Raw genomic sequence first — 26,597 nt, forward strand, 5'->3', positions numbered from 1 at the left:
ATAGTGTAAAGTTCCATTCCCACCTCAACATTTGGTCAGGAAAATCATTTTGTCCAGGACTATCTTTGCTTACAGACTTTTCTTTTCTAGGGAGTGGATTTTCATACCGGAGAACACACTGGCCTTTTACTGCAAGATAAAAAGGTTTAAAACAATTTGCCAAGTAATTATCTGGTGCACAGATATAACTAAAACCCATATGGTAGGCAGAATTCTAAAGATGTCTCTCCAAGATTTCCACCCCCGGGCTAGTAAATCAAACATTAATCTAGGTACAGCTGCAAAGAGATTTTGAAGATAGAATTAAGGTTATTAATCAGTTGACCTTAAAATAGGGAGATTGTCTCTGATTATCAGGGTGAGCCCAATGTGATCACATGAGCCCTTAAAAGCAGAAAGGCAGAAGACTCAATCAGAGAGATGTGCGGAAGAGGCAGGCAGGGGAGCAATGGGGAAGAAGGGAAGGTCAGAGAAAGACATAGGACGGAAAGGACTCCACCTACTGTTGCTGGCTTTAAAGGTGGAAGAAGGGAGCATGCAACAGGGAATGCAGGTGGCCTCCAGAAACTACAACAACCCCCAACCAACAACCAGCAGGGAAATGGATCGCTCAATCCTACCACTGCATGCAACGGCATCTGGCCCAAGTCCTGAATAAGCCTGAAAGTAAGCTCATCCCCACAGCTGCTAGACGAGATGCACCTTGATTTCAACCTTGAAAGACTCAAAGCAGTCTTGGATGCTGTACCCAGACCTCTAAGCTGCAGAACTGTGAGACAATAAATGGATGCTGCTTTAAGCTGCTAAATTTATGGTAATTGTTACAGAAATAGTAGAAAACTAATACAGCCCATGAAAGTTATCTTATGAGGCTAACAAAAAGAGAAGCTGACTAGAGACAAGAGCAGAGAGTTAGTAGTATCCTTTTGCACAATGCTATTTGAGGAGCACTGAGTTTTGGGTTAGTTAACATTCTTGTCTTTCCATTAATATGTTTGCTTATCTCCGGACTCAGTGCTAGAAAAGGATATATTTCCAAAGAATTTAAATTAAGCATGGTCTCACCAGAAACCTTTTAAAAATAACAGGATGACTGTCAAGATGAGAAATTAAGAAGAGTGTCCTTTGAGGGTTATGATAGATGGCATCATTATCCTCCATGTATTCCAGTTCCCCTTCTGTGCTGTTCTTCTCCGAAGGAGGATTATATATGACATCAGCTTTAGCCATGTGACTTGCTTTGGTCCATCACATGCAAGCAGAAGTCATGTTTTTCACTTACAAGCAGAAGCACATGGGCACTGGGTTCTGTTTCCCTCTCACATGAGCCCAGCAATGCTCCAGTTAGAGGCTACACTGTCATTCTGCATCCCACAATGAAGATGCCATGGAGCAAGGCCTCAGCAGCCCAATAATGAACATGTAACTTGAGCAAGAAGTAAACCTATATTGGTATAAGCCACTTGGAGTTTGGGGCTGTTACTTACCACAGCATAACTCAGCCACGCTGACGGATCAAGTTGTGGCCCTAGAAATGCCAATCTCTTTAAAGACTGGGTGTCAGTATGGAAGTCCACCTGAAGCAGACATTTTAGTTCAAGTTGGATGCATGCAAAAGGTTCCTCTTAGTTATACATAGAGAAGTCGAGTGACATTATCCAGAGAAAGCAAACTGCTTTGAGTAATAAGTGTATTAAGGAAGGGTAGGCTCTGCTAACAGATTGATCCCCAAATCCCAGAAACTCACAAAATAAAACTGTATTTCTCATGCACACAAGCCCCAGTGCAGGTTGGCTACTCTCCTGGGCGGTTCACCTCTAAGCAGTGGCTTAGGGCTCAGGTTGCTCCCAGTTTGTGATGCGGCCATTTTGCAATCTTTTACTTCCAGCCACAAAGTTAAAGCAAAGAGCCCATGGAAGAGCTCACAGGAAAGGTTTTATGGCAAAGCCTGAGAAAGTTGGGCCTGTGGAGTCATATTCTCTATGCAGATTTCATTGTGGGTCCCACCTAGATGCAAGGAGGGCTGGAAAATAGATGCTTCTTATGTGACCAGTAGGAAAATTAAACGGTTTTGTGAATAGTTACATTTTATCTGCTCCAATAAACAGTGTTATTTATAGAAGAGTCTAAAAGACATGATAAATTTTGAGAAGCCTTTAAAAGGTTGTGTTGCCACCTGGATGGTAACAGTTACCAGGGAAGAACCGGGAATGTCGGCTCTGGTCTTTGAGGTAGATAATAGTTATTGGAACTGACCCAGACTTTAGTGTTGGTGAGTTTGTGCCTCAGGATGTGGCTGTGCCTGCTAAAGCCATATCCATAGAGACCAAGTGTAGGCAAAACACGACTGCAGAAGTGGAGGGGTCTGAACCACCAAGGGCTCTGTTGCTGCCGTGGACAAGTTCTGCCAGAGTGAGGTGCTGGATTTATCTTCAGCTGCAACCCCAAGCGGTAGCGGGCAGTGGACTGATCAAACTCTAATTCTGTCTTTATCTAGCATTAGAAAAGCACTGATCCCTCTTTACACCAAATGAACCCTGGAATTCTTGGGGGAATTTAAGTGGGAGAGCTTCAAAAGAAAATGTGTCACTGAAGCAAATAATCAGAAAACTTTTTGTTTCATTTCATGTGTGAATAACAAGTTTGTGAGCAATTCTTTCTGCTAAACTGAAGAGGAATATAGTGTGGAGATAATGGGCAGAGGAGAGGAGAGAGAGCCTCAGAAAGGAAGAAATCTAACATGGAAAAGTAAGCAATTCATTTTTATTAATTTAATTTTATTTTTAATCAATAAACCCCAGCCCTGCAGCACTGCAAGCCAGGTAGGCAGGTGTGTTAGCTGGCCAGAGCAGCATCCACTGAGAGATGGACAGCTTTGTGTGAGGTGTTTCCAGTTTAGAAATTCAGGGTGTAGAGACCAGAGCCTCATTTCTTCTCCGTGCAGGGCTAGGACATGGGCGGGAACAAGAGGAGACCCTCCCAGTACGTAATTAAAGCACTGTGTGACTGTGGGCGTTTGATCAAACTTCTTACATAAACAGGATCTACATGTGAGAACACTTTCAAAGGCTGAGTGTAGAGCTTTGCTAGAGACGGCGCAGCAGGTGGGCAGCCAGCCAGCCCGGCACACGGGGCTGAAACTGATGTTCTGAAGCTCACTGAGCTCCTCACAACCTTCCCCCTTTGCTCAGCCTAGTCAAACACAAACCCAAGTGAGGTGATTCTCACCTGTGGGTTGCCCCTACGCAAACCCCAGCTGCACATCTGATCTAATCTGAAGAGGCCTTTCATACAGAGAACACACTTGCTCAAACACACCTCCCTCATGGGAAAATGGCATCTCTGCCCAAGAGCATGATTTCCCCTTGGGAACTATCAAATTATTTGCTCTCACCAAAAGGGTAGAGCCCTGGACTTATTAAGAGAGCTGATTGCTTCTCCATCTGTTCATCAAAGCAACTGTCTGACCCAAGGGATTTTATGACCATCTAGCTGTAACCCAGGCCCCGTGGCCCATGCTGGGTGGCAACTACAGTGTCTTTGATCTCCTCAACTTCTGAGCTTTGTTGACATGGGCTCCAAGTCCCCCAAGTCTCACCCTTTCCCTGGAATCCCACTGAATGGATCCTCCCTCACTGCGGGCTCTATCCTTGTAGCTGTTGCTCTGCTCCACACAGTGGCAACCTTGGCTGTGGGCCCCTGCTCCCACCAGCGCTGAGAACCCAGCCCAGGGCAGCTGCAAGCCTCGCCATTATAACTCCTCCTTCCCCAGCTCTGCCATCACAGATCTGTGCCGCAGCTCTGAGTCAACCACAAACAAGGCTTAGAATTTTAATTCACAGTGTTCTTTGCCAAGAATGAGGGACATATCCTGAAAAACTAGACCAGAATGTGTTAGAGTAATACCATATTGGGATGAACCCAAGAGTGATCCTCGTGAGCATGAACCAGCATCCGGCCACCACCACATCCTACTTCAAAGCTATTCCCTGCCCATCCCCCAGGACATCTCTCCTCTACCTCCTGCAAGTCATGGTTCTCTGTCTAAACTCTTTACTCAGGAATATTAATTCCTGATGTCTCTCCCCAGTTAGCCCAGGAGATCCTAATGCAGACAGCATCCCTGGTCTGCAGATTTTCTGAGGTGAGCATGCAAATTAAATTCCTGGACACAGGTAAATAGTCTTCCTTTACATTGTACCTGCCCTGGGGATGAGCAGATGAATCCCAGTCTTCATTTTGGAGCTCGAAATTTGGTAAACAGACAAGCCAATAAGCAAGCAACTTCTTGAGCAAGCACGGTATTATAGATGCTCAAGATTAAAGTACAAAGTAAGGACGGTTCTTGGTAAACCATAATTGTTGGAAAGAACCAAGGAACTCCCCAGCTTGAATCAGGGACAGCACCTTCTGAAGCCTTACAGTGGATTCTGTGGGATAGAGCACAGCTGAGCTTGCAGGAAGGGAAAAACAGATTTCTTCATTTGGGTATTTGGTTTTCCCTTCTGACAATTTGCCAGCATCATTACTTTCATGAACAATTTGCTGTCCTAAGGCAACTGTACTTTCTCTGTGGCTCCCTAGAGAGTGACAAATCTAACAGCAAAGCAAGAATCTTCATGTAAACCAAAAAATTATCTGAAGTAATCACATTGTGTAAGTGTTCAACTACAGAACCTAGAACAACAATAAATGATAATGGCTGAAAGCAACAATGATATATTAAGTTAATATTACAGAAAAGCTTCAAAGGAGTTTAGTCCTCACAATTCCAGCAGGTACTTTATTACCAAGAAACCACCAGGTTCTTCAGAAATTCCCCATGGTCAACCATAGAACCAAGAAAAGAACCCCACTTTTATAATTAATGCATATTATAAGCCTAGGGAACCCTAGGGGAAGAACTTGATCTTAAAATATTTTATGTCTCTTCCTTTATTCCTCCCACCTTGTTAAGATATAGATCTTATGGAAATAGGCATGTTTGGGAGGATGTGGCTATGTGTGGACTTGGAGAACTCTGCCTGTTTTTTCTCAAGGCCTCTGAGGTTGCCAACATTTTCCTGAACTAGGGGAATGAAGAAGAGGAGTTATGGATGTAGCCGGGAGAAGAATGGGTGGTATCTATCAAAACTGGCAAGAAATCAGACTTCTCAAGCTCCTGACATGTGTCTACTACATTGATCTTTGGAATTCAGCTGCACGTCACCCTGTGGACCTGCTTACGCATCGCTGCTCAGTGATCCTCCCCAGCCAATGTGAGGTCTCCATTACAGCATATCTCAGCCTCCCCGGTTACGGTTTCTCTACTCCCTCACCACAAGCTTCTTCCATTTAATACAGAACGTCCTACCTTCTATTATAAGATAAAGGTCAGAGTCAAACCCAAAGAGTTTCACAAAAACAATCACCACCTTGTTCCCCACAACCTCTCTCTACCCCATAACCTCCCTAAAGGGGAAAAAAATGCAAGAAGGATCTTGACTTGAATGGAAATTGATTAAACTTATTTTTTTCCAGTTTCAACACTACTTTTTTTTAAACTCTTGGTTTCTAGTGACCTTTCAAATACAGAATAATTAAATGCAGAAGTTGCTATAATTGAAAAATCTAAATTTAAAAGCCATCCAACAATTTTACCACTGCTTATTTATGGGACATCTGAGACTCTGAAATGTTGGAGATTCCCTCCCTCTTACCAGCATTGCCATACCTCACCAGGGATGCTGATGTGTTTTAAGTGATGAAAGAACTATGACTCACAGCCCAGAAATTTCTCATAAGAATTTTATTTTTGTCTAGAAACCTAGTAAGGAATGTTCGGGAAATGTCTTCAGCTATAGATATAGCTGAGATATGCTGAAGATGAATGAGAAGGCTCTCAAATGATTATATGTGTGTGTGTGTGCATGCACACAAACACACACACACACACAATCAGATTCTCCTGCCTGAATATCCCTAAACACTCCAGACTTCCAGTGTAAATGTTTTTCAACTACCCAAATAAAATGGCATAAGTGCTCAAACCACAAGTTCCAAATGGAGTGACTATCTTACCCGCAGGGTAGAGAAAGGGAGTGATGTCTCTTTTCCTCCATCAGTACATTCTGCAGACTGACTCTCTGTGCCTAGGGCCCATTCTCCTCTTCCAACACTGCCTTTCCTGCACTAAATACCAACTTTCCTTTTATTCCTTAAAGTTGTTGTGTAACAAAATTGTAATGCATGTTTAGGAAGGAGTACAGCAGAGCTGAGAAACTTATAGTAAGATTAATCATTACTGTCCTAAAGTTCCTTGATCACCTTCACCACAAATAATGTCCCACACGCCAAGGATTTCCTCAGGTCCCCTGTTGGATGCCCCCTCTACATTTGTCTCCCCGTGTTTCATTTTCTGAACCTCCCTCACAGGCTGCCCACGTATATTAGTCCTCTCACTTTATTACACAGGGCAATTCACCTCTTCCTTTGTTTTCCCCTCTCTCGCCACTCACCAAAAAGACCCATCAAAGTGATTTTTCTAAGCAAAACTTGGTTTACATAAGATGGATTTATGCCTCACCCATGGAAAGGAGAAATGGCTGTAGTTGGTTTTTATTTTAAATAACAGTCTTTTTCTTTTCACTGCATGTGTGCACGCGCGCGCACACACACACACACACGCACAAACAGGCATTGAAATGTTCTGGTAAAATATATACTCAACTATTAAAAAGATTACCCCTGACAAGTGGAATGTAGCAAAGTTGGAAGTGTGTGTGTGTGTGTGTGTGGGTGGGTGTGTGTGTTATAAGATTGTTTTTAATTATCAGGTCCTACATTACAATTTAAAAAGAAATAAGAAAAAAACAAGAAAAAACATGGTTAATAGAGACAGAAATTTGGGCATTTCCTCACATCCTATCCATCTGCAAGTTCTACCTCCAGGACATCACATCCCACCCACTTCTCTTTTTCTTTACTGTCACCACCCCCATTTAGGACCCATCACTTCTAACTTAGGCACCACAGCAGCCTTCTAATGTGTCTCCATGTTTTCCATTTACAATTCATTTTCCATATAGCAGAGTGATTCTAGAATCAGGTTATGACACTTCTTTGGAGGCTTCAGTGGAACTCAAGCCCCTTCCCAAATCCTTGCAGGACCTGGCCCTCACCTCCCTCTCCAACCTCCCTTCGGTTGCATCCCCTCCTGCTCACACAGCACTGTCAGGACACTAATCGGGAGCACATCAAACATCCCTGCCCCAGAAACTCAACACTTGTTATCCCTGTTCACGGAGCTAGTTTCTTCTCATTATACATGGAGCTAGTTTCTTCTCATTTTACATGTCCTGGCTTCAATGGCACTTCCTCAGAAAGGCTTCTCTGAGCACCCGCTAGCTGAAATAGATCACAATGTTATTCTCCAGCAAGACACTAATAACACCTGCAACTGCTTGATTACTCATTTGTCAGTACCTCTGATGGAATGTGAGCTCCATGGGGCAGAGACACCTCTGTGTGTTCTCTGCTGTATCTCATCCGAATTAATACAATCTGTGACTAACAGCAACATATGAATGAATAAATGAATAAACAAGGCATCTTCCCTTTGGAAAGTGTCATGCTAGCAACTTTACACATAGGTGTGAAAACACAGCTTGTGCCCTCCAGGATCTTACCTTCAAATAAGAAGGATAAGATGTAAATAAATAATGACACAATTATAAGAATTCAGAAGACCTCGAAGGATATAAATTGCAATATTCCAGGTAGAATGAGCAAAGACATAAATATAAAATACAAAGCACACCTGGGGGTGATATATTGAGCAATTTTGCTGAAGAATTTTTGTGTAGTGTGACTTTGTGTAGTGTAAGTGGGGGAAAAGCGGGTTGGGGCCAGATTTTTGAAGGTCATGAAAACCAGAGTAAGAAGTCAACCTTTCGTTTTTAAAGAGAATATTGACTTGATCAAAGTAAACTTAAGGAAGGAAAATCTTAGAGTGGCAGATAAGAACAATTGAAAGGTGTATCATTTTGCCAGGGCTGCCATAACAAAATACCATAGACTGGGTGGCTAAAAACAGAAATTTATTCTCTCACAGTTCTGGAGGCTGGAAGTCCAAGACTAAGACAAGAGTAGATTTGGTTTCTTCTGAGGGCTTTCTCCTTGGCTTGCAGATGGCCACCTTCCTGCTGTCTGTTCAGAAGTCTGTCTCTCTGTGGACACGTGTGTCTGGTGTCTCTTTCTGTCTGCGTCCTAATCTTCCTTTCTTACTCAACACCAGTCATGATGGATTAGGTCCACCCTAAAGGCCTCATTTTAACTTAATCACCTATTTAAAGGTCCTATCTGTAATACAGTCTCATTCTGAGGTACTTGGGGGTTAGGGCTTCCACATATGAAATTCAGGAGGAGACAGTTCAGCCACTAGCAAAAGGTGATGGAGGAGGGAGACAATTTTGAGTCTGAGGTTAAGAAGTCTCATCTTGCTTTCTTGTGTATCATGAGGTACCCCCTCAGCCCTGTCAACCATGAAGAAATCTTAGAGGAGTCTTGGATATATTCAAGTAGAAAATAAATCTTGTCATTTTGATGCAAAAAAAAAAAATGAACGCAATGATCTCTGGTTAGTATATATTCTCCTCTTTCCTTCCTACAATGAAATTCTTTTAAAAGTCAGTCAGGTTTTTAAATTCTAAATCTTTGATCTATAGAGACTCTGAGGAAAAAGCTTTCCATGGCTTTAGTATTGGGGATGGTTGCTTTTCTCCTACACCACAGGCTGTTACCTAATGAATTCTGGAAACTTAGTGAACAATCATATTCACTTTTTTTTTCAGTCCCTAAAAATGCCTATCTCCAACAAGTGTAGTGAACTCTGTATCATGAATTTTGTGCTTTAACTTCACTCCTAGATCCACCTAGTAGCCCCACCTTTATTTTCCCAATGCCTTAATTTTTCTATTCATTTACTTTTCTTTTTAGCTCTGTAAGCTTTCTTAAATCCTCTTTGCAACAAAGTAGTGTATTTGAAAATGTTGGAATTAACAATTATATGATTAAAAGTCCTGCAAATCACAGTTGTCACTACACATATGTCCAAGGCCCTAAAACTGACAGTCAATTGACAGGAACAAAATGGGAGAGAAAGGAAGGAGGAGGTTCTCCTGTTCTAGGAGCCTATGCCTCATGGTCAGGTTCTCGCCCACCCCCTGGAGCAACTTCTTTCAATAATCCTCCAAGGATCAACAGCCTCCCCCATCCCAAGTCTGTTTGCTCACTGAATCTTCTTCTCTCTTCATTGTGCCTCATCATCAACCCCATCCTCATTCCCCTGAACTCCTTTAGCCAAGAGGTATCCCTCTTGGTCAGAGCCTGGGACCTGAACCTGGGAAGTAGTCACCTGGGTGACATTCCAGTGAGTCCCAGGAAGCCATCAGCTCACATTATAACTATATTTTACCTTTAGACACACTCTATCTAATGTTGAAATATGTTTTATGTATGTATCTCATCTCCCTGGGTAGCTCATCAGTTGGAAGGGAAGATTTATATTATGTTCTCTTGAGACTCTCAGGTATGTCACAATGCTAGGAACATGGTAGTTCATCACTAAATACTTGTTAATATCACTGAATTACTGAATTCATTGTCTCTAAAAAGGGTAGAAAGTTAGAAATATCAAAAACAACAAAGGCTGGAAGAGAAAGGGAAGCTGCAGGTCCAAGAAATAACCTCAACTCTGTCTGTGTGGGAGCTTCACCATGAGAACAGAAAAGGCCACATGGGGACTGACCACAAGACACTTAAAAGAGAGGAAGTTGGTGGGAGGAAGAAAGGGGATATTGCTCATAAGGCTATTTAGAGACCAGACTCAAACAAGGAAAATTGTAGTCAAACAAACAAACAAAGGCATAGGTTATAAAGGTAGGGAGGAGAAGAAAGGAGGATGAGAAGGAAACAGGCATGTCCTGAGTGCTTTACACTTAGAACTTAGCCTTCTTAACAGACCTTGAGCTAGGCACACAAAGATTCAGGTTGCCAGAAGTTAACAAATTCCCTAGAGTCATGCAGCTCACAAGATACGGAGCCAAGTGCCGATGCCCAGTCTATCTGGCATTAAAGCCCAAGCTCATGATCCAACACTGCACAGGCAGGGGTTCAGGCGGTGATGTAAATGGTAGGAGATGAACACATCCAGAGAGAAGGCAATTAGAACAATGAAGTACCAAAGTTTCAGGATGAAAGATTATGAGCAGGAGACCTATGCAAGGGCATATGTGTCCCACCAGGCTGGGGCTACTTCTGAAAAGGCGCCAAACACACCCATGGAATGTGGCAATTCAGATAATCTCCCTTTTGGTTCCTGCAATAAATCTCTTTAAGTTCTCAGATTTAAGAGAACTTAACTTTTAAATTTCTGTTTTCCCCTTTCATAATGCTAGAACTGGGCACTCTTGGGAAACCAAGAAAACTGCTTATTTGCATAAAACATCTTGTTTTTTTTTTTTTGAGACAGAGTCTCACTCTGTTGCCCAGGCTAGAGTGCCATGGCGTCAGCCTAGCTCACAGCAACCTCAAACTCCTGGGCTCAAGCAATCCTTCTGCCTCAGCCTCCCGAGTAGCTGGGACTATAGGCATGTGCCACCATGCCCGGCTAATTTTTTCTATATATATTTTTAGTTGCCCATATAATTTTTTTCTATTTTAGTAGAGACAGGGTCTTGCTCTTTCTCAGGCTGGTCTCGAACTCCTGAGCTCAAACAATCCACCCGCCTCGGCCTCCCAGAGTGCTAGGATTACAGGTATGAGCCACCGCGCCCAGCAACATCTTGTTTTAAAAAGATGATCCCTTACAAGAATGAAAAAATAAGCCAGAGACATGAAGAAAATATTTACAAAATAAATATCTGAAAAAGGAATTGTATCCAAAATATATAAAAAATTCTTAAAACTCAACAATGAAAAAGCAGCTCAATTTAAAATTAACAAAAAATTCTTTACCAAAGAAGATACACAAATGGCAAATAAATATACGAAAAGATGTTCAACATGATATGTCATTAGGTAAAATGAGCTACCACTGCACACCAAATAGAATGGCAAAAATCCACAATACAGCACCAAATTCTGGTGAGGATGTGGAGCAACAGAAGCCCTAATTCATAGCTTTTGGAAAAACACAATATACAGCTACTTTGGAAGACAGTTGGGAAGTTTCTTACAAAACAAAACATGGTCTTACCACATAGTCCAGCAATTGTAGTACTTGGTATTTACCCAAATGAGTTGACAACTTATGTCCACAAAAAAACCTGTGCATGAATGTTTGCAGCAACTTTATTCATAATTGCCAAAATTTAGAAGCAATCAAGAGGTCCTGCAACAGGTGAATTGATAAACAAACTACATTCATAAAGGAGAATAATTATTAAGCAATAAAAAGAAATACTATCCATCAAGTCATGAAAAGACATGGAGAAACCATAAATGCATAAATGCGTATTGAAAAGTGAAAGAAACCTGTCTGAAAAGGCTACATACTACATGATTCCAGCTTTACGACATTCTGGAAAAGGCAAAAGTATAGAGTTAGTTAAAAGACAGTGGTTACCAGGAATTCAAGGAGGAGAGAGGGATGAATAGGTGGAGCACAGGGGATTTTTAGGGCAGTGCCGCTATTCGGTACGATACTGTAATGGTGGATAGAGGATACTGTGCATTTTTCAAAAGCCATAGAACTCGACAACACAGAAGGTGAATGAAAACTGTGGCCTTTGGTTAATAATAATATATTAATGTTGGTTCATCAATGGTTACAAGTATGCCACACCAATGCAAGGTAATGACAGGAGGAATTGTCGGAGACGAGGGTGATAAGAGAACTCTCTATATTTTCTGTTCAATCTTTCTGTAAACCTAAAACTGCTCTATAAAATAAGTCCTATTAATTTTTTAAAAGAAAAGAAAATACTATACCAAAATATGTTTGTCAATAGCTAGTGGTGTGAAAATTGAACTTCTAAATGTGTACTTGGACATTTTGCTAAGCTTTAGTAAAGTTTAATTTTCCTTTGTCTTTGAGGCTGTGTTTTACCCTTGAAGTGAATCTTAAAGCTGCTTATCATGTGCTTCTCATGAAGAATATATCTTCTTTTTCACATACGGTGAATCTACTTTTTTTTAACTTTAACTTTTTTTAACTCCAAGTTAGGGGACATTTAATTTCAAGTTTTTTAAGAACTAAGTGACATTTCATTGCACAATCATGAGAATAAAGTAGTGAAGAGGTTAAAAGAGAAAGAGAAATCCCTCTTTCAAAAATCCTCATCTTGTCTCTGGTCCTCCCATTCGACAGACAGCCACATCTTCTCGCGCAGCACCAGCACCGTCTCCGAGACACCATGGTGAAAGTGAAGGCCGGAATAAACGGCTTTGGCTGCATTGGGCACCTGGTCACCAGGGCTGCTTTTAACTCTGGCAAAGTGGATATTGTCACCATCAATGACCCCTTCATTGACCTCAACTACATGGTCTACATGTTCCAGTACGACTCCACCCACGGCAAGTTCCATGGCACGGTCAAGGCAGAGAACGGGAAGCTTGTCATCAATGGCCATCCCATAACCATCTTCCAAGAGCGAGATCCCACCAAAATCAAGTGGGGTGAAGCTGGTGCTGATTACATTGTGGAGTCCACTGGCGTCTTCACCACCCTGGAGAAGGTCAGGGCTCACCTAGATGGGGGTGTCAAAAGAGTCATCATCTCTGCCCCCTCTGCTGATGCCCCCATGTTTGTGATGGGCGTGAACCACGACAAGTACCAAAACAACCTCACCATCGTTGGCAATGCCTCCGGCACCATCAACTGCTTAGCCCCCCTGGCCAAGGTCATCCATGACAACTTTGGCATCGTGGAGGGATTTATGACCACAGTCCATGCTGTCACTGCCACCCAGAAGACAGTGGATGGCCCCTCTGGGAAGATGTGGCGTGATGGCCGTGGGGCTCTCCAGAACATCATCCCTGCATCAACTGGCACAGCCAAGGCCGTGGGCAAGGTCATCTCCAAGCTGAACAGGAAGCTCATTGGCATGGCCTTCCATGTCACCACTGCCAACATGTCAGTGGTGGACCTGACCTGCCATCTGGAGAAGCCAGCCAAGTATGATGACATCAAGAAGGTGGTGAAGCAGGCAGTGGAGGGCCCCCTCAAGGGCATCCTGGGGTACACTGAGCACCAGTTTGTCTCCTCCAACTTCAACAGTGACACCTACTCTTCCACCTTTGATGCTGGGGCTGGCATTGCCCTCAATGACCATTCTGTAAAGCTCATTGCCTGGTACAACAATGAATTTGGCTACAGCAACAGGGTGGTGGACCTCATGGCCCACATGGCCACCAAGGAGTAAGAGCCCTGGACCACCAGCCCCAGCCAGAGCGCAGAGGAAGAGAGAGCCCTCAGCTCCTGAGGCGTCCCTGCCTACTCAGTCCCCATCTCACTGAGAATCTCCCCTCCTCATGACACAGCTTCCATGCCAGAGCCCCTGAAGAATGGGAGGGGCCTAGGGAGCCCCACCTTGTCATGTACCATCAATAAAGTTCCCTGTACTCGAGGAAAAAAAAATCTCCATTTCTTTTCATCCTTATGTGTCAAATTTCCTATTTGGGTTCAGGAGCTTATTATGTTATCTATGTAATACCAATACCCAAAGAAATATGAGAAAATGACCAATGATTACATGGCTCCAAATAAAAATGCAGTAAATTCAGACAAATGCCACTTTGGCCACCCGCAAGACACACAGAAACAAAAATAATAATTCCATGCTGCAGTATTATCAATTTGCTTGTTATGACTTTATGTGGTTTCATAAAAGGAGAGGGGCAGTCATTGTGTCATAGCATTTGTAGAAACGGGAAAGAAAGAAGAGGAAGCAATAGAACTCCTGGAAAGCTACAGACCAAGTGTGGAGGGAAACCCAGTGGTGTTCTGGGATGCTGGGGAAATTCCTCCAAGGCTGGAAAGCTAAAAACTAATGAGTGCAATGAGCACTGTCTAGGGGATGGACACGTTTGAAGCTCTGACTTGGAGGGGTGGGGGGACAAGGACAATATACATAACCTAAACTTTTGTACCCCCAAAATATGCTGAAATAAGAATAAAAAAATAGAAAAAAAAACTGAGATACTCCATATCAGGTTTATAGTACACTCGAGTTAGAGTTTAAGTTAGAAGTAGAAAAGAGAGTGTTGGTACAGAAGTGAAATATTTGGGCTCACAAGTCCTCCTTTTTTGATTGATTCCTTTCTTTGGACAGTTTCTCACTAATGATAGATATTTACTTCCCTATTCACAGTGGTACTCTCAGCTGGGTATAGAAAGTGGTAGGGATAGAGAGATTACAGTTCAACATTCCAAGGAGAGTCAAAGCTTTGTGAGATCATGTGAACTGAGACTATCATTCCCTTCTACAGTGCTAATCCATTCCAGCAGGCCCCTGTGACACCATCAATTCCTCTTTGAAACCAAGAGGCCAATGAGGCAATATCAAGAGCTCCACCCTCAAAATCATAATCCTCTGCTTTGTCCCTAAGAACAGGGGTAGCTAGAAAACAACCAGTCCTTTTCAGCCTCTCAGCCATACACCCTCAACACAGCTCCTGCAGCCCTAGGAGGTACCTAGCCCATCCCTCCCACCCAGGTCTCTGAGTACCCACAGCTTCTCCATTTTCAGTTGGCTTCGGGACCCTGCCCCACCTAAGGAATGCTACACTGTGTTCTAGCCAATTGACTGGGAACCACCAAGCATCCAGGTATATTCAGGCATCTCCTCTGAATTCTTTGTGTTCATTTTGGAATAAGGAGGTATGAAATAATACATACAAAGAAATGAAAGTTTCTCAATGAATATTAAGCAGCAAACTGGGATGAAATAAAATAGAAAATGCAAGGACTAAAATAAGAATAATCTACACTTGTAGTTCTCCAAATGGAAAAGCATCTAAATCACTTAGAAAGCATCTCCAAAATGAGTATGTCCAGACAGCACCTCAGACTCGTGAATAAAAATGGCAGAGGGTGGGAAGACGAGTGCCATTTTTAAAAAGTTCCACAAGTGATTTGGATGCCCAACCCTGTCTAATGTCACTGGTTAAATGCAGATAGAATTTATAACTGAGCCAGAGAATTTATTTTCATGGCTGTTTTCTTTGTGTTGATTTTGAAATAATGAAGTAGTATGTAGTAATCAGGTATAAGGAAACAAAAGTTTATTGAATGCATATTAAGCAATGAGTTAAACTTAAATTAAAATTAAAATATGATTCCTATTCTTTTTTTTATTGAATATACTTTCTTTTTGGACATGGAAACAGTGCTTCTAAAACTTTTTTTAAAAATACATGCAAGAATATGTGAAGTTTTACAATAAGAAATAAATTAATCTAAATGCATAGAGAAGAGAATTTCCAAGTTAATTCTATTATTAACCCACACTTACCTCCTTTTTGTTTTAACTTTTATTGCTCTAATGTTTCTGGCATTCAGAAGTATAAAACAGTCAACAATCACTTTTTTTTTTTAGGTCCTCATTCTGATCATCCATTATTACATATATGGAACCTTGACATAGGAATACAAGGTTGAAGACATTGAACTGAATCTGGATTCATCCCCTGGAAGTTTTAATTTTTCATTTGGCTTTTTCTCCTAAAAACGAAATGTCTCCAAAAATTAGTTAATCAATAGTTCTTTTCAGTTGTGAACTTATTCGTAAGCATGTTCTGCAACTGAACTTTAGCAGAAAGCCGCCATGTGCATGTGAGGAGTTAGGACAGGCGTCGGTCACACTGGCACATCTGTGGGGGCCGTCCCCTATAGATGTTTTAACACTCTCTTAAACATTCTGAAAATCCCATCGGGCTTTGAGCCCCCAATGCAGCTTGATCCTAGTCAGAGGTGAATTTACTGGCATTGCCGGGCAAAAAAGGGCAGGTTTTGTGTAGGAGTCGGGGTAATTAGCAACTATGACTAGAGATTTGTGGGGCTGAGTAGTCAAAGCTGTGGTTTAACTAACAATTTCCAGTTTTGAGTTGTTGGGGCCCCCCTGAGTGCTAGAAAAGTGATATTTGTTGGAGAGTTAGGCCCTAGCTCTAAAGACCTCCCACCAGAACCCTCAGATCACCTAGAAGCAGGAAATGCTCTGGCAGAACCGTTGGCACCTCAGGGACTCTGGCCAATTTCTTAAATGCCACGTTTTAGAGCTGGAGCTGGGCTTTTCTATCTTTTTCTAATTCTCAGCCTAAGTCTTCTTTTCCCCTACGCCTAAAGTAATCAGAAAAATATTTCAGTCTATGTGACTTCTGTCATTTATTTCTTGGTGTACATTGAGTTTTTAATTTACAAGTCTAATAATCCACTTGTCACACTTTTATTCATTCTCCAAGGCCCTGTTGAGATATCACCTACAATATAACGCATCCCTAACTACCCCTGGTAGTTAAGCACAAGTCGTGTGCTGCCATTAAACTTTATGGCTACCTTCATTGCAGAAAAGCATATTACCTTGTAACTTATGCTGTGTCTATCTCCTTCAGGCAAAAGCCAACGTTTTATTCATACAATATCTCTGTTCTTTGATTGGTTCTGAACTCAATAAACATTCTTGGGAAAAATAAAATAATGAGAGAAAAGAAGGAAGGAAGAAAGAAAGGGGAAAGGGAGAAAAGGGAAGAAAAAGGAAATTACCTCTTTCTTTTATATTCAAACAATTATTTCTAGAGGACAAGAATTCAGTTCGTCTCATGTTCACATAAGTGGTTATTGGAATGAACCAAAACATCATTTCACACAATATGACAGAATGAATAGGTCAACTTTTCTTCCTATGAGACCATCTTTCCAAAGTGGTTTAGGTCTTAGAAGTGCCTCAGATCATCATGTCTGGGAATTCTGTAGTACCTTTCCCAGGAAAAAGACCAACTATCTGTCCAGTCTTTTTAGCCCTTAGGAATGGCCTAAGATATACATCCCAGCACACGGACGTGCCAGGCTCTACATATAGCCCCTGTTCAGTAAATACCTGGCAAAGTCACACAGGAATGCCTACGTAAGAAAGGGACAATTAGGCTGAAGTGCATTATATTTTCATGTAAGGAAAACAAAAATCTGTAGCAACTGCTCCAGAATGACTGAGGAGAGCCAGTTTAGGCTCAGCTCTTCAAGTTAGAACCAATGGGTAGTTCTCTTTTCAGGCGAAAAAGCAGGATTCCTAGTGAATAAACAACTGGTTTTAGAAAAACTGAAAACAATTCTTTTGAAAAGGACACCATAGAAAAGGGATGTGCAAAAGTCACTTTACTATGAATATGGCCTTGTGCCTGCCCTTTTAAAAGACAGTTGGATAGAGGTTCAGAAACTTAAAATTCTAGTTCTGCTATTGACAAATAATAGATGGATGATGTGAACTGAGACATTTCAGTTTTCTGTACCCCCGTTTCCTTCTCTCTTCAAGAGCTATAATAATCCCAGATGTACCTCAAGGTTGTAATCGCAAACAGTTACGTGATCAAATTCTCAACAGTTTAAACTCCTCAGAATCCTCTAATAACAGTTCTTGGCACCGTGTCAACAATCAAAAAGAGATGTTTCTTATTGGGGGGGCATAAGCAATATACATAATCTAAACTCTTGTACTCCCGTAATAAGCTGAAATAAAAAAAAAAAAGAAAAGAAAAATATATTATTGAAAAAAAAAAGATGTTTGTAGAATAATGGAGTGGAGCAGGACAGAATGAATTTTCTGGCTTAATTTTCTGAGTTCAAAACAACTTATTCTTTTGGGAAGATGTTTTGTCAATGAGATGAAAATATTCAGCAATATCCAATAGCTTTTCAAAGCTCAGGTTATTGCAAGATCTTTTTGCTGTTGTTACTGTTTTTATTAACCAAATATTTTAAGCAGTTTTCTCCTATGCATTTTGATATTCAACATTATGTGTCTTTACTTTCCACATTTCATAATGAGTTAGATATTGCAGGACAGAAGTAGCAGAAAAAAATACTCTGATAAGTCATTTTCAGATCCCATTTTCTCCTGACTAGCAGATGAAGTCACTAAACTGTGCAACAGAACATTGGGGTTAAAGCTTCTCAGCAGCAGACATGAGGATCCAAGTAAGTACCAGATATTTGGGTTAGTAAAGGGACAATAAGGGACAAGCGATACTTTCATTCACCAAGATAGCTTTCCATAATGTTATCATATTAAACATTTATTGAACACTTACTAAGTACAAATGCTCAATTCAAGCTCAACAGGATTGCAAAACAAGAAATAACAGGCAGCTGGAAGGCTGAATGGCTGAACACGGACCAGTGGAGGATAGAAAGAAACTCTCTGACAAAGCAAGGAAAGTGACAGCGAGATGATACAGTAATTGTGACTGCCTAAAAGAGTTAATTTCCTTTCCTCAGAGAGGGTTTAGGGAGACAATCACTAATGTAAAGGCTGTGTCCTTCCAGAGGACAATAATAGGGCGATGACTGTCCACACAGTCCAGGAGAGCACTGGGGCCTGCGGCGTAGCCCCAGGGTGGCTGCTACACAGAGCTTCAGCAAGTGACTGGGAAGAGGAGTGAAGGGTAACGACTGTGGAATGAGGCAAAGGGGTTTTCCATACAAGGGTAACCCAACAATCATCAGTCCCGAATGGTCATCTGCACAGTAGTTGGGATCTCTTGCCCCAATTTTCAGATGTTTCCCTAAGTGCTCAGAAGAAGGAATATGCCACTTATTAATACTTAAAGAACCTAACGACCCCGAGGAACGCGTGCAGAACTGACGTGAATAGAGACAACATATGCTCAAAGTTGAAAAGTCAAATCCCCCCTTCAAGAAGTTCACCATCTTAAACGGGGGTTCTTAGCCTGGAGTCTATAAATGGAATTTAAGGGAATTCATAGAATTGAGTAGAAAAAAATATACATCATTATTTTCACTAACGTCTAACTAAAATTTAGCCTTTCCATTAATTATGAATGTAGGCAATAAACTAACCTTATTGTGACCTTGTCAGCAATTGAAATGACAGATGCTTTCATATTTTTACAGTCATTACAGATATTGTGAGCTACTGAGATAGCGCATATCCAAGATCCATTTATGTTTGTCACTACTGAAATTACGTTAGTAATTAGATTCACCAGTCAATATTATTTAATATTTTAATAAAGAATCACATATATTACGATAGCATATATTTGGGATTTTTGATATTTTAATAACAATATTTAAATATAATTGATTTCCTTTATACTCTTATGTACTTCATTTTATACATTTTAAAATATTATTTTGGGAAGAGGTTCATAGATGTTCATCCTATGGCAAAAGGGGTTCATGGGACAGAAGATTAAGAACTCCTGGTTCTGAAAAGAAGTCAGACAAGTACACGGCCCCTGTACCAGCCTGACATAAGTGTGGTGACTATCTTTTGATGGAGGTCTGTTTTTCTAGCCTTCTAGTTGCTTCTCTGTGCTGCTCTAGATCCTTAGGATAAGCCTTTTTTCTGCTAATTTGTAATCTGGAGTTACTACCTATTAATTGTAACCAAGACTCTCAGTTGGGACAATATTTAATCAGCATTGATATACTGTAATTTTAATAAGTATATTTTATTTAAAAAGGATAACTAGATAGCACATGCTAAATCTCATAAATATTAGCAATTAATGTGTCTCCCTGCTGAATATATTCTGTCCTGATCGAGGGTACCACCTAATTTATGGCAATTACCAAATGACAGGAGTTGCACCTAAAAAGACTTGAAAGGGGGCTTGTCTTGCTTTAAAAATTCAGCCCATAAAGTCATAGCAAGTTTTATATAGTTGTGAAATATAAACTGTCTTGAATGTCTCACTAGTATTTGATGTATCTTACATCACCACTGGGCTTTGCTTATCATTCTCTTCCTATCGCTCAAATGACTTGGCAAGGCAATAGGTAGTGATTAATGGATCAATCATATAAAATTCAAGAATAATTCTATTTGCTCTTTCTTGGACTCAGAAGGATTTAATTATGGAGGAAAGAAAAGCAAGCTCCTCGATGTGGCACTCCCATGATTTGGGGTAAAGTTAAATTGAGATTCTAGAACAGACATGGCAAATAGGCTTTATCTCACCTGCCTACTGCAATGTAACAGTAGGGGCTTTGAAAGCACCCAGCTGAGCAGGACAAAATCAGATAATTAACAATGCTTGTCAAGGGCACAGAAGTGGTGACAAGAGTCTATGTTGGCTCTATGTGTTTTCATGGGAAAATTAACCAAATGGGACTACAAGGGCAGTTAAACTATAAGAAACCCCTTCTGTCTGTTGGCTAATTCTTTACAGGTCCAATCTGGATTCTAAGCAGGCCTGCCAAGATTTCTTAAGGCCTGGATGAATGGTCCAATATCATGAGCTCATTCATAGATCCAAGAATTAAAGACATAACAATAGCAAATAATCTTGGAAATTTTTCCATTGTGTACTAGCTGACCAAATGTAAACTTGAATCCGTTTGTAGATATTGAGCACTTTAGCCATCAGGATCACTCCAAATAATGACGATAAAGAATCACTTCAAACACTGGCAAGCATTCAAAGATTCAAAACCAAATGGTTCTTCCTCGTTTACCTTGTTTAAAAAGATGACACAAACTACTCCCCCAAACTAGTGACTGCCTACATTGGTAAACATTCTGGTACAGGTGGCCTCTGGTGTTTCTTTTTTCTAGTCATATTGTCCTTTTGAGCAAGGGTCACTCTTACTCCCAGGAGGAAAGTCAACATGACTCACTGCCAGAAACTGAAAGTATGCCATGTCCACATGAGTAGTGCTGCTCACTGCATAACCACAAAACCACATCAGAATCAGTCAGCTGCTCAGGAAGGAGAAGAGGCAGTGGACTGAACAAACGCATTCCCCCATTGAAGACAGCCCAGCTTTGGAAGTGCCCTCAGGCTCTTTTGCTTTGCAGAGACCTGGCTCAGAGGACAAACATCAGCAGCAAGAGTACACAGGGTCCTTGACCTCTGATTACTGAACACATGGAAACAAGGCTCCTCCCAAGGGCCCACTGTGATGCAGTAGGGTTTGGACTTCATTGTCCTCGCCCCCTCCTTTGGAACTTTCTTCCTCTCATTTTCATCCTCTCGCTAAACATCTGGTGCCCTCTTGCTACACTTCGTGTTATGTGATTTGGGGAAGGGTTCAAGGAAGTGGGGTTTTGCTCTGGATTGGATGCTGTCAGGATTCTATGATTGGGTATTTTAATAATTTTTATCTAGAAGGTGTGAAGAACAAAACAAGGCTAAAGCTTTAATTGGTAAAGCAGCATCAATCACTCACTTTTAGACAATACTCTTGGTTTCATCTGCGCTCAGACATAATTATGGAATGATTTTTTTTCTTGCTCCATTGTGGTCACAAAGTGGCCTTGTCAGATGTTGGCATTCTGCGAAATTGCTTCTATTCCACAGGAGAACACCAAGGCCTAGCCATGAGTGCAGGGCCAGTCCAGCAATACCAACGTCCGGCTGACAGAGCCAGGCCAGCACCTGCCTGTCAGGGGCTGCTTTGCTTTAAATCTCAATCCTGCAGTCCAGACTCTTACCTTTCCCTCCCACCTTTGGCTTACATTGTTTCTGTTCTTCATTCCCTCCTGGGGACAATTCTCTCTTCCAAGTGGCATAAACTAATTAGAAGAATTAATCTCGGTTAATAAAATTTAATGTTCTGTCCCTAAGGGGTTGGAGGGGTTTCATATACCTGCATTATAATACTGGCCTTTTAGAGGCAAGAGCTGCTCGCAGATAAACCATCATAATGAAACTGGGATAAACTGTGGAAGATAATACATTCAGGACTTTTCCAATTAAACCACAGAGACAGGCAGCCCCTCTGCCAGCATACAAAGGTGACCCTGCATTTCATGGCTACAGTTGAAATGCTCGTAACTAACTAAAGGAGTCTCATTTGTGCTACCCCACTGCTGATTTCTCCAGGCCACAGGGCTGGTTTTCTGCCCACAGCTCTGGGAGTCTCTCCCTTCACACACAGCCTCCTCTCCTCTGTCTGACTGGTGTCTTCTCATTTTGCTGGTTTTTATATGGAAGTGCTATTAATGAACTCATATTGGAGCTTGACTTGCCAACCCTCAGGAGTTGTTTTCAGAATGACAACAAGCACTCTGAACAAGCCACGCTTTTCTCGCTTGCCTTTCCACTACGCTGGGGACTGATTACGAGGCCTTGTGACTTCCCTCACAATACTCTGCTGCTGCCACCTGGTGAAAATTCATAACCAAACAGGACACTGGAATTGCCATTGACTAAACTTCTACACACCCGCACACTGACCCTGGGAAAACAGACGCCCACAGACATCAGTCTCTAAACTCCCTGTGGGCATCCAGTGCTCGCCCCTGGCCACTAGCATTCCCAGGACTAATCCTCCCCTCCTCTTCCCTCTTCTGCCTCTCCTAAGCCCTAGTACTACAGGAGGGAACAGCTGACCTACAAGAATCCAATTCTTTGTTAGGAATCTTTACTGACACTAGAAAGGAAACAAAAATAAAAAGGGTCTGGACCTCCGAAGGGGCCACAGTCAGCCCTGCGGGGTAAGTGAGCTGGAATTCCTGAGGGTATCTTGCTGATTCATAGTAGTTTTGTCTGTGGTTGGTCTTAAGAAATAAATGCAATGTCAATGTTCATACCAAAGAAACAAGAAATAAATACCTATCTTTCCCCTCTGCTTACATTAGGCCATTTTATTTAATCTTCAAAATAGCTCTAAGACATACATATATATTTATATGTATATTTATGTGTGTATATCTATGGGGTACAATGTGATGTTTTAATCTATGTATATGTTGTAGACAGATTCAATCAAGCTAATTAACATAGCTATCACCTTGCTAACTTTTTTGTGGTGAGAACTTTAAAAATTGATTCTTTTAGCAATTATAAAATATACATTATTTTATAATAAATATACATATTAACTGTGGTCACTATAGCGTACAATAGAACAATAAAATTTATTCTTCCAGTCTAAATAAAATACTGTACCCTTTGATCAACATCTTCCCTTTCCATCACTCCCTGAGATAATATATATTAATATCCCCACTTCCCAGATGGAGAAACTAAGGCACATGGAAGCCAAGCCACCCCACTGGTTAGGAGAAGGGTTGAGGTTGAACCTCAGTGAGCAATGTTCTCTTAACTTCTGCATTTTTCTGACTCTTACTATATTACCTGCAGAACTGATCACAGATGAAAAGAGAAAAGGAAGAAGAGAAACATCCTATCTCCTTCCTGAGCCTGCACCCTGTGCCTCTCTATAATTCCATTTCACAGGTACCTCCCTGCCCTTGGACCAGATTCCCAGCTTCCATGGCTTCACGGAACATGGAATACCAATTATCCTTTCTCTTTGATTGGGATAGCTGTAATAAGAGATCAGCAAGAGAAATACAAAATCCAAATTCACCTCCAGTTCTATTAAAAAAATAAGAATTATTAAAATCTGTGTGTAGATATATAAGTAGAATAATAATATTATAAATGTAACCTGAAAGATTGAAGAAACTTTTAAATAGATTTTAAAAGACTAATTTTCAAGGCTGGGCATAGAGGCTCATGCCTGTAACCCTAGCACTCTGGGAGGCCAAGGTTGAAGGATCACTTGAGCTCAGAAGTTTGAGACCAGCCTTAGCAAGAGCAAGACCCCATCTCTACTAAAAAATAGAAAAAATTACCTGGGTGCGTTGGCACACACCTGTAGTCCCAGCTACTCAGGAGGCTGAGACAGGAGGATCGCTTGAGCCCAGGAGTTCGAGGTGGCTGTGAGCTAGGCTAACGCCATAGCACTCTAGCCCAGGTGACATAGTGAGACTCTGTCTTAAAAAAAAAAAAAAAAGAAGAATTTTTAAAACCAAAGTAATAACTAAATGAATTTCTGTGTACTAATGAACCTTCTGGGTCATGAAAAAGCTCATGCTGATGTGTTTGAGACGTAAGAAGCACTTCAGGAGTAGAATGCTTGCACCCAGCCACCTGCCCTGACTGGCCAGCCTGGGAGCTCCTTCCAGCGGCCGGGAAGCCCAACTTGGCAGCAAGAAGGGCTGAGAGGTATCACTGTCTTAGGGGAAGCTTTGTACATATGAGAAGAGAATGAGGCAAGTTGGTGAAAGGAGGAACTCCCTTGAAGAACACTTAGGTCTGGATCTCGGCCATGGCAGAGACCAGGAAAGGAACTCACAGATGACTCTGGAGTAGAGGTCATGGCTCATGGCTACAGATGTGTTTTGTTTGGCTCACTCGTTGCTTTCTAAGCTATGAATCAGTGCCAGCATTTAAAAATCAGGAAATTTTACATCAGTTTATATTTTTGACTTCTTTTGAGAAATTGGAAGAACTATAATAGTAACACTGGGCCCATGTCCCCACATGGGAACGAGCTGAGTCCAGCCAGGCCCTTCAGAAGGGCAGTGTCTGGCATGGTGCCCACCTGGCCTGTGGCAATCACTTAGCTTCCCTCTGGGAACCTGGCACCATTTGTATCTTTGGCTTCTGATCCAGCAGTGGCTGCTCAGAGTCCTGGGGCGACTGCTCCGCCAACAAAGGACAATGGACTGCAGCTGGAATCAGCCCACCCACCTCGCTCTCAGCCCGCTGACGGGCGCATGACCACAGAAATGTGGAGACAAATCCAGGACGGTGGCCTTCACCCCATTTAAGAGCTCCCCTAATTTGACCCAAACTTAGCTTCTTAACATAATTTCCCATTATTTCCTTCATATATCCTACAATGCAGCCACACCTGTGAGAATATTTACTGTTCCCTAAATATTCTTCTCAGATTTGAACCCTCTATTAGGAGTGTCTCCTCCTTTCTGTCTCCAGCGCCCATCTCTATGTGCCTGACCCATACCCGTCTTGCATGGTCTGTCTAAAACCTCACTTCTTCTGCAAAACCTTCTTCAATTCCTGTAGTCAGAATTATCCCTCCCTCTTGTCTTCACAGCATTAGTTTGTATACCTACTGCAGGATTATCACTATCCGACTTACATTAACTTAAGAATTGCTGAAAATCAGAAATTGCCTCTTATTTATCTTTAGACCCAATTCCCTTCCCCACTTCTACTCCTCTGAGTTCCTAATAAAATACTTTACCTATAGTATTAATAGATTTCAATGTGTTGAATAGATTTTTAAAAGTGGGCATTGGCTTCTACTGCCATCTACTGACCATAAAGTAGAATTATGCCTAAAGACTGTCAAGTTAGTAAGAACCACAAACATGCCAAACCCATCCATCCATTCATTTTCTTTCTTTCCTTTATTTTCCTTCCTTCCCTTTTCTCCTTTTATTTTTTTATATTCTTCTTTTTTCCTTCTTTTGTTTATTCATTAATCCTTTACTCAACACATAATTTTTTATCATCTCCTAGGTGACAGCACTGTGAATCAATACAAATGTGCATAGAGACAGAGAACTCCCACTGTGGGCCAAGGTGCAGCAAGCCTACTAAAACTTCTATCTCCCACTGACTACAAGTGAATATTGTGGGCAAAACACAAAAAGCAACCTACCTGCGAACTCTGAGAAGTTAAGAATGCAAAACTGATAATGGAGAATCTAAACTCGAAGGAAAATCCATACACACGTAAGTTTCCTTGGTATTCCGTCCCCCCACCTCTTTTTTTTTTTTTTTTTTTTTTTGAGACAGAGTCTCACTCTGTTGCCTGGGCTAGAGTGAGTGCCATGGCATCAGCCTAGCTCACAGCAACCTCCTGGGCTCAAGCAATCCTTCTGCCTCAGCCTGCTGAGTAGCTGGGGCTACAGGCATGTGCCATCATGCCTGGCTAGTTTTTTTATATATATTTTTTTAGTTTTCCAGCTAATTTCTTTCTTTCTTTTTTATTTCTTTTTTCTTTTTTTTTTCTTTTAGTAGAGAAGGGGTCTCGCTCTTGCTCAGGCTGGTCTCGAACTCCTGAGCTCAAACGATCCTCCCACCTTGGCCTCCCAGAGTGGTAGGATTACAGGCATGAGCCACCATGCCCAGCCTCCCCTTTTGTTTTCCTGCTTTGATCTATGGGTGGTTCCATTGTGGAACCAAGCAGCAGGTATAGGCAGAAAAAGCTTTGACAGTAATATGGTAATTTCTGATCAGAGGACCCAGAAAAGAGGTCACCATAGAAAGAGGACTGGGAAAAATGAGAATGATAGGGAATTACCATTGGTTTTTCCTATTTTTCTTCCAGTTCTACACCAAGGGCAGCCTCGGTCGTGAACCTGCAATGTTGTGGCACCAGTGACTCCAGTATCTAAAATCCTGAGAGAAAACACAAATTTCTGGCTGGAAGAAACAGAAAAAGGGAACACTGTGGTGAAAAACGCATGGAGGAATCACTTTTATTTTTTCTACTTCTCTCTTTTTTCCATCACTTTTCCCTCAAGGTGGCCCTAGTTATAAAGAATTATGGGTATTATGGTCACTAGAACTTCAAATTATCTTTATCTTTAGAGTCACTTAACTAGAAAAAG

General features: G+C 41.5%; 1 protein-coding gene across 2 annotated transcripts; it reads left to right on the forward strand.

Moving 5' to 3' along the window:
- The first annotated feature begins 12,391 nt into the window (after positions 1–12,391).
- Positions 12,392–13,477, forward strand: LOC123635301 (glyceraldehyde-3-phosphate dehydrogenase-like). Of its 2 annotated transcripts, XM_045547346.1 has the most exons (2): positions 12,396–12,524; positions 12,579–13,477. In XM_045547346.1, exons 1-2 carry the CDS (start codon positions 12,396–12,398, stop codon positions 13,401–13,403), a joined length of 954 nt encoding a protein of 317 aa, XP_045403302.1. In that variant the 3' UTR covers positions 13,404–13,477. The 2 variants fall into 2 exon arrangements, with proteins under 2 accessions (XP_045403301.1, XP_045403302.1); XM_045547345.1 differs by having other exon boundaries at positions 12,392–13,477.
- Positions 13,478–26,597: the final 13,120 nt, after the last annotated feature.

The sequence above is a fragment of the Lemur catta genome, chromosome 3 (assembly GCF_020740605.2).
Source record: "Lemur catta isolate mLemCat1 chromosome 3, mLemCat1.pri, whole genome shotgun sequence".
In the NCBI taxonomy this organism is placed as follows: Eukaryota; Metazoa; Chordata; class Mammalia; order Primates; family Lemuridae; genus Lemur; species Lemur catta.